Genomic DNA, 8,431 nt, shown 5'->3' with positions numbered 1-8,431 from the left:
TTTTGTTTTCTCATACTCTCTTTCCTCTTTATTAATTTCTCCTTTTATCCATACCTGTTTATATTGATCACTGCTAGTTTCCCTGTTTTTGCTAATATATTCTCTGCTGTCGTTTGTGACCTGAATTTAACCTTAATTGGTTTGATCTTATCTGTATTGTATTTCCCAAGTCTATACATTTTTTCTATTTGTTACCCTATCTCTAGTTCATCTTCTTGAACTACTTCTAATATCTTATTTACTTTTTTCTTTTCCTCCTTTATTCTTGTAGTCCTATTTAGATTATATTTCTCTTCCATCCCTAATATAATTATACATTTCTTTTTGTCCGCTAAGTCTCTTACTATATTCTCCTTCTCCCTCATCACTTTAATGACTGTCTTTAGTTTGTTCTTTCATCTGCTGTTCCGTTATATCTCTAAATTCAATTTTATTGTTCTCTTGTACTTTTTTCCAATCACTTACCTCTTTTGCTATGGACTCTTTATTTTCTTTATTATTCCTCTTTAATTCCTCATTCTCTTCCTTTACTTCTCTTAACTGTCTTTAATTCTTCTATTTCTATAGTTAAATTTTTATTCTCTTTAGTTCTTCCAGTTTATCAACTCTTTCGGTAACTAGAGTTAATTGGTTAAACTTAACCTCCCATTCTTTGTTAATCTTTTTTAGTTTCTCCTCTAGATTTACTAGTCGCGGGAGGTTGTCACCTCCTTCCTCATTGAATCCATAAAAGCAGTTATCTTCTCTTTCCATTGAGCTGTTATTATCTATATTTCTGCTCTTGACACCTTTGCTTCCTTGTTCCTCATCTGTGTTTTCTGCCCCCCCGTTTGTTTACACCTCTCCTATGATCCGGGACCCGTTCATCCCCTTCCTCATTTCCTTCCATTTTCCTCAGTAATTTCTCTCTTTCTCCTATTTCTTTACCTTCCCACTACACCACGAGCTTTCCCCCTTCCCTACTAATACAACAAGGTACTCCTTTGTCGTTGAGATCCATGAAAGTTGCACTTCTTTTCCAGAGTTCCAATCTTCGCTGTGTATCCGACGTACATGTGTGTGTGTGTGTGTGTATATATATATATATATATATATATATATATATATATATATAATATATATAAAATATATATATATATATATGTATATATATATACACACACACACACACACACATACATACTAAGGGCCTCTTCCCCCTTATAAGGGAGGTAGCCAGGCAAGGCACACACCAACCCTATCCAATCCATTACCCATTTTCCCCACTCATCTTAGCTCCTTATGGATGAAGGGTCATCCTTGTCTCCTGCCCACTGCACAGGAGACAGGATAAGGCAACTTCTGGAAACCTCTGTTATAGGCAGTGCATGCCAAGTGGTCACTTTGTACTGGGACACAGTGGCAGTATAGCTTGGCAGCTGCCTGCACATCTTAGCAGCCACCTGCCAATCTTAGCAATCTATTTCAGGATCCACTCTGCTTGCCCCACCTAGGAAATGGGTTAGAAAAGATGCTCTATACATAGCCTACCCTTTCTCCACCTATCTGGGGAGCTGCTCCTGAGCAAGATCAAATCAGCAGCCATAATAATGGAACAATTATTATGTACCATGCTTAAAAGTGGCTTGATATGTTTTTGATAAAGATAGTTGAAATCATAGTTACTGGGTACTACTAGTAAAAAGAGTGTAGAAGCCAGAGGTAGATGAAGTGAACTTGAGGGGGAAGACCAAGAATAGGATGGATGGATGGATGAGGAGAAGGGGGCCTTGGGTACAATAGGTTTATATCTGTTAAGCAGGAAAGGATCAGTCAATCAGTTGCTCCTGGTCTCTTGCAGAAGAGCAAGGAAGGGAAAAGGCAAGAAATAAATGAAAGTGGAGAGTATTTGTAAATGGATGAGAAATTGACGTGGTACAAAGGGATTTCTTCATGTCTGCTCTGAAAATTCATGTATGGATCAGGCAAAGGGTTACCATTTAATGAAACAGGAAGTAAACTAGATTTAACTGTCAGGCCCTGCTACGGATATACTGTGTCTTGCTGCATTGCTTCTGGTTGAAACAGTTGGTGGGGGCAGGGATGACCCTTAATCCATATGAAGTTAAGATAGAATAGTAAATGTATGGGTGTGGGATAAGTGAAGGCCTGATGGGCAGGTGTATGCCATGACCAGGCCACCCCCCATTGTAAGGGAGAAAGGGCCTTTTGGTATATGTGTTTATCCTTTCATTGTGGCTATTGGCAGGCTATTTGATTAATTTCCATGATATCTACTGTGTTTGGATGCTACCAGGCTCTTCATCTATTTGGCACCCCTTTGGTAATAGAGTTACAATAATCTGTCCTTTTTTAATTCACCAGTAATCTAATTCATACAGTAAATTGACACTCTATACTGATTTTATTGGGCTAAAATATTAATTAATCAGCTGAGAGGGACCAATGATGGGTACCTAGATTTGGTGGTCTTGCACAATGGACAGCAAAGCTGCCCATTTCCAAAACCCATCAACCCCCTCACCTGTATCAGGAGGTGCAGGCTTAAGGGGCTGGCACTTGGTCCTTGGACTGGGCTCAAGATATTTCTCTGTTAACTTTAATAGTGTTCATTACACTTTTTCAAACATGAAGAGCTGACCACTGGTGACTTCTGCCTCCTCTTCCTATCACTTTCAGCTGATGACATACTTGTAGAAACAGTCCCACACTGATACAATGCAGACAACAGCCCAAAGTTTCTTTCTAGAGATCTGTGGGAGGTTCCAAAGACCAATGTCAGCCACTGTGGGGGCTGCAGGTTTTCCACTTAGTGAAAATTGAGGCAACAATTAATTATTTGATTACTTGGTTGAGAATCAAACTCAGTTTTATGGAAGCCTGACTAATTGAAAATCTGCTTTTGCTGGATCTTCTGATCTCTGCTAAATGATACAAGTTGAAGTATGTCACAACAGAATATATACATCATGGTACTGTGGAAATAATCCATATTTTTTTTTACAGTTGTTAAAATAAAAGGAGTTTTCATGCCAAAAGACATGTGTGGGAAAAAATTGTCAGTTTAACTTTTTCCAGTCAATGAAACTCAAGGCAACAAATGGTTTTCTCAAATTATTTTGCCAAATTCGATTACCTTTCATATTCATAGTGAGTATGTTTGTATCTGTACTTTACGGATCACTCAACATGAGAAAGACCAAAGTCATTTCATCAATGAAAACCTTTTTGCTACACTAACTTCCACTTAGAATTAAATAGACTTAACTTTAATGAACAATCAGGGATGTGTAGTTTCACATATTTTCACTTGAAGAAAGATGTTTCCCATCTTTTCCACTTGTCCCACTGGTTTTGGCTAACTAGATATTCCTCATGCCCCTTGGGCTATCACCTCTAGTGCACCAACTTGAGAAGACATTGATAAGTTCTCGAGTTTCTGTAGGGCAGGTGGCTGAAATTTCCTTTATGCTACATGAACAGAAGAAGGATTCAAGGTCAAGATTTTCTGAGACAGCTTTTCTTGATAAATGCTGAAGAAAGCTGGTAGATAGAGAGGCCCAGGTAGATGGTATAGTACAGCTTGCTTTCTGTTTAGTGAAGAAGGTAACAAATTAGTGATTTATTGCAGATCAAAGTTATTGGTGGTGTAAACTTATATAATAAAGATTACTGTAGTTATTACACTACTTCTACAGATTAATCAGAGTTGGAAAATCAGTACAGATAACTATGTACTTTTCTTGAGATGGACTCATTATTAATATGGAGAGAAAAACAGTAAATTTTAAAAGAATAACTTTTTTCAAACCTTAGGCCTAATAATGTATTCATCAATTTTATTGTAGCTAATACTAGACAATTTCATTCATCTGAAAGTTAGACTTCAGACAATATGAAGTCTCAGTGAATGAAGACTACATTCTATCCTGAGTCTGCCCCTAGAATGAAAGAATCAATCTGTCAATGTTATTGGGTCAAAGGCAAATGTTCCCTCTAATTTTTGCAGTGAGTGTGTGCAGAAATTTGTTTGTGTGCAAACTCTGCTTTCTCTGAAAAGTATGTGTGCACCCATGCGAGTCACTATCTGATCATTTAAGCATATTTGTAAGTTTGTTGAGGAAGGATGGGAGAGGACAGAAGATAGGGGGGAATAATGGTTGTGTATGGATGATGCTGTGATGCATGAGGTGGAGTGGGTGAGGGATGGGGGGTGAGGGAGTATGTGTGAAAAATAAATTGATGCAGCCAGAAGGGATTTCTCCCTGTCTTCTCCTTTTCTGCATGAGGGGATGGAGAGGGGGGGTTGTTGATTTAATGAAGCAGCCTTGCTATGGATGTGCTGTGCCTTGTGACACTGTTTCTGACCCAGGGCAGTGGGCAAGATGCAGGGATGATCCACCATCCAGGAGGTGCCAAGATAAGAGGGAGGGAAGAAGGTAGAGGGGAATGGAGTATGTTAGGGATGGAATGGGTGAGAGTGTTTTTTTTTTTTTTGCCTTTGTTTTTTGGCTATCTCCCTTAAAGGGGAAAAAAACCTTTGGTATATGTATGTGTGTAAGTTTGTATTACATATTACCTCCACCAAGCAATTATTGATTTGATGGTTGGCAAGGGAATGTTGGTCAAATGTGCTAAAATTTGAGAAATACAACCTATTCAGGATCATAAAAGAAGTATCCATGAAGTTAATTTAGAGTAGATATAGTGAAAGAGGAACAAACGACAGGTACCTGTATGTAGTGGTCCTGCACACTGGATAGCAAAGTAGCTCATTTGCAAAACCTGTCAACCACCCTCACCTCCATCAGAAGGTGCAGCCCTGATAGACTAACACAATTTCTGGACTGGGCCTAAAATCTCTATTTCAACTTAAGCTTTATTTCTTACACAACTCGTAGTCAGTGTGCTGAACAAGAAATGTGTGTAGGTGACAAAGTGGTTTGGAGAAGAATGTACTGACTAATACAATGACTTGTTCCATGAAAGTGTTTACCATAGATGAACTGGTAGTATTGCTGGTGAAGAATCAAAGAAGAGTTTTACTTTATTTAAGCACAAGGGAGTAAATAGGAAAAGTGTGATGGAAGTTAAAAGAGTGAGGATGTTTCTTTCCTCTGTGAGTAATGGCACATGAGGTGAAAACATTTGTGTGCTTCCTTCAGATAAATAAAGTCACCTGGTGGTAGACAGAATGAAATATACAAGTCATATAAACTAATGACAGGGTTGGGTGCATGCTAGGCTAATGTTTGTAAAGGAGTATCAAAGGAGAGCATTCAGCAAAGTGGTCAACATTAGCAAAGGATTGGGACAAGACTCTCCTTGGTTCTGTCTCTGTTCTACCTCAGCAAATCTCCTTTGTTGTCTGTGAATCTACAATCTCCTACAAGTTTGTTCAAATACTGTATATACTCAGGAATATGTTTTACTTACAACAGAGCAGCTTTCATTAAACTTCAGTGTTGCTTCAAATTGATTACCATTTTGTACATGTTGAATGTTAATGTTAGCGCTCCTGGGTTTTCTTGTTAGTTTGTGTCCTGCAGGATTGTTCAAAGTTGCATCACCTTGGCCAACACTCAGGCTGTTAGTTGTTTCACTATTTGTGTTGGTAGATGGCTGTGCTGTATAATCAAACAGTTCCTGATTGTTATTTTGCTGTGCTAGGTTGTTGAGATTGTTACCCCGCCATGTCAGACTGTCATCCATGGTTTCTTGATTTTGGGGATCTACTGTATATTGAATTTTACTTTCCCCTTGGTTTTCCTCAAGACTTTCCCTTAATACATGTCTTTGATGTCTAAATGGGCCAATACTGTCTAACACGCCAAAAGGATCAAAATATTCAAAATGACTAGATTTGGGATTATTTTGAAAGCGAGAAAAGCTTGGTTTATTATCAATAGTTTGGTTGTGAGGAGGGCCAAAGAAGATTATTTCTCCAGGATGATTCTGAATACTACCAGTGCTTAACTTTGCATGAGGACTGGGGTTGTTCATATGGAAGGGCATGGGCATGTAGCCTCCTAGGATAGAATTCATAATCTGCCATGGGCAGCGCAACATTGGCGGTGTGAGCATCATATGTTCTCTTGGGATGCTTCTAGCATTGGTCACAAAGTATGGCCTCGTAAAATAACTGCCATAACTAGGATATTTGTATCTAAATACTGGTTGAGGGCCAGCAAATACATACTGAGAGCCTAAGCAGTTTCTTGGTGACGTACTCACAAATGAAGAACTGAAACTACCAGCAGGAAAATTAGTCATGGGATCACCAGCAAATTGACCAGGGTTCTCCTGAGGGATCCCACTGCCAATACTGTCCATGGGTTGAGTTCCTTCATCCTGTGAAGGAGGAGGAATGGGTTGAGCTCCAGAGGAGGAGCTTCCTGGGCTTTTAGTCAGTGGGTTACCTGTATCTATCAATGGTACTAAGTTGCCTACACTTCCAAGAGTTGGGTCACCTGTAATCTCAACAGTCAGTTGATTCCTGTCTCCAACAGATGGCTTGTTGATACTTTCTATTGGTGGAGAACTTAATTCGCTTCCTAATGGATAGTTGCCTGTAGTTTGAGGAGACAGGTCACTCTTATTTCCAGATGATGGTTGTGCTACACTTTCTATCGAAGGAGAAACTATGTGCCCAGTATATGGAGAACCCATGCCTCCAGTGTATGGATCATCCATACTTCCAATATATGGTGGACCCATGCCTCCAGTATAAGGATCATTCATACTTCCAGTATGTGGAACACCCAGCCCTCCAGTATGTGGATCACTCATGTCTCCAGTATATAGATTATTTAGATTTCCAGTTTGTGGAGCACCCATGCTTCCAGTATGTGGAACACCCAGACCTCCAGTGTGCGGATCACTCATGCTTCCAGTATATAGATCACTCATACTTCCAGTCTGTGGAAAACCCATGCCTCCAGTATATGGATCACTCATACTTCCACTATGTGGAACACCCAGACCTCCAGTATATGGATTATTTAGATTTCCAGTACGTGGATCACCCATGCCTCCAGTATATGGATAACTCATACTTCCAGTCTGTGGAGAACCCATGCCTCCAGTATGTGGATCACTATGTGGAATACCCAGACCTCCAGTATGTGGATCACTCATACTTCCACTATGTGAAAAACCCAGGCCTCCAGTATTTGGAAAATACATGCTTCTAGGATGTGGAAAATCCATACTTTCAGTGGGTAGATTACCCATATTTCCAGTCAATGGGTTAGTCAGTGTTCCTACTCCATGTGGACCATCCCTACTGCCAGTATGAGGTCCACTTATGCTCGCTGTATGCGGTTCGTTCATATTTGGGAAAGGTATAGTGGCCGTAGGATCTTTGAGAGGTCCATTTATGCTTCCTGCAAATTCCTGGTCATTATTGGGGGGTAGGTGAAGTATGTTATCGACTCCAGCGTAACCTTTTTCGTCAAAGTATTCGTCACTGTAACCACTTCCAACACTGCTTTGGCTATCCCTGAAGCGCAAATCATTGTGGGGGAGTGGGAAGCTGCTTCCTACCACAGCACGTTTATCAAGGAACTTTGTGGGGTTGTTGTACATGGCTGGGCCCTCGGTGACGTTGGCACTGGTCTCGTTAGACCCGGCAAGCGCCCCCTGGTCGATCTGTTGACCGATAGACGCACGCAGGAGGTCGAGAAGGAGAACGACAAGAAGAGGTCGCGTGGCGGGATATCCTCGCGACGATGGAGAAGCCGCCATTTTGATCTGCTCAGCGTCCTTTCGTTACGGGCGTCTCGGGCGCACTGGCGGGATTTATATCATCCGACAGGGGACATAAACCGCATGTGGGCGTGCTCGCGGGTCACAACCCGGGTACATGGGGCATCCTGCATGCACAGTCACACCTCAACGATGTAAACACGAAAAATTTGTGAGTAATTCATATGAGAAACCGGATGCGCTTCTGCGAACAGACTGCTCGTTGTCAAAACGAATACGCGGAACACTTCTTCGGCATAAAAACCATCTGATGTCTGTCCTGTGGTAAATGCAATGGTTTCAGAATGGGTTTTATTCGGCAATAAACTCAATTGCAATTGATTGATCGACTGATCATGTCCCCATCTTTCCGGAGACGTGATCACATCTCAGCACTGCCAGTCGTCACTCACACCCTTGAGTAAGGTATTATAGTCAGCGCAAGGAGAATTGGCCGATAAGGCGGGGCTAGGAGATTTCCCGGTGTTGCCACATGTGGGCATCCATGGCGAGAACGTGCATGTGGATGCAATGTTTTCTGAATGCAGTATGAGGGGGGCGGGGCCAGAGATTAGATGTAGCGGCAACGTCGCTCTCTCATGCATATATGCCATATCTAGACTTAAAGAAACGAAACCTTTGTATAGAAAACATTGCTTTGATTTTTACCTCAGTGGTGGTGTGT

The 8,431-nt window shown here is 41.0% G+C and overlaps 1 protein-coding gene across 1 annotated transcript; it reads right to left on the bottom strand.

Moving 5' to 3' along the window:
• Window positions 1–2,340: 2,340 nt before the first annotated feature.
• LOC143020566 (uncharacterized) lies at window positions 2,341–7,791 on the bottom strand. The gene is made up of 2 exons (XM_076177028.1): window positions 5,437–7,791; window positions 2,341–3,590 (listed from the first exon to the last, which is right to left on the bottom strand). The coding sequence occupies exons 1-2, from the start codon at window positions 7,744–7,746 to the stop codon at window positions 3,363–3,365; spliced, it is 2,538 nt and encodes an 845-aa protein (XP_076033143.1). The 5' UTR covers window positions 7,747–7,791; the 3' UTR covers window positions 2,341–3,362.
• Window positions 7,792–8,431: the final 640 nt, after the last annotated feature.

The sequence above is a fragment of the Oratosquilla oratoria genome, chromosome 1 (assembly GCF_046742065.1).
Source record: "Oratosquilla oratoria isolate Oo_2021 chromosome 1, ASM4674206v1, whole genome shotgun sequence".
Classification (NCBI taxonomy): Eukaryota; Metazoa; Arthropoda; class Malacostraca; order Stomatopoda; family Squillidae; genus Oratosquilla; species Oratosquilla oratoria.
Note: the sequence above shows the minus strand (reverse complement) of the source record. Positions and strands in the feature narration are given on the sequence as shown.

What these genes read in the sequence shown, in the direction of transcription:
- LOC143020566 (XM_076177028.1), bottom strand. Translation starts at nt 7,746, where the DNA reads ATGGCGGCTTCTCCATCGTCGCGAGGATATCCCGCCACGCGACCTCTT. An exon ending in TTAATGAAAGCTGCTCTGTT is followed by an intron (nt 3,591 to 5,436) that starts GTAAGTAAAACA and finishes TTCACTAAACAG; the next exon opens with AAAGCAAGCTGTACTATACC.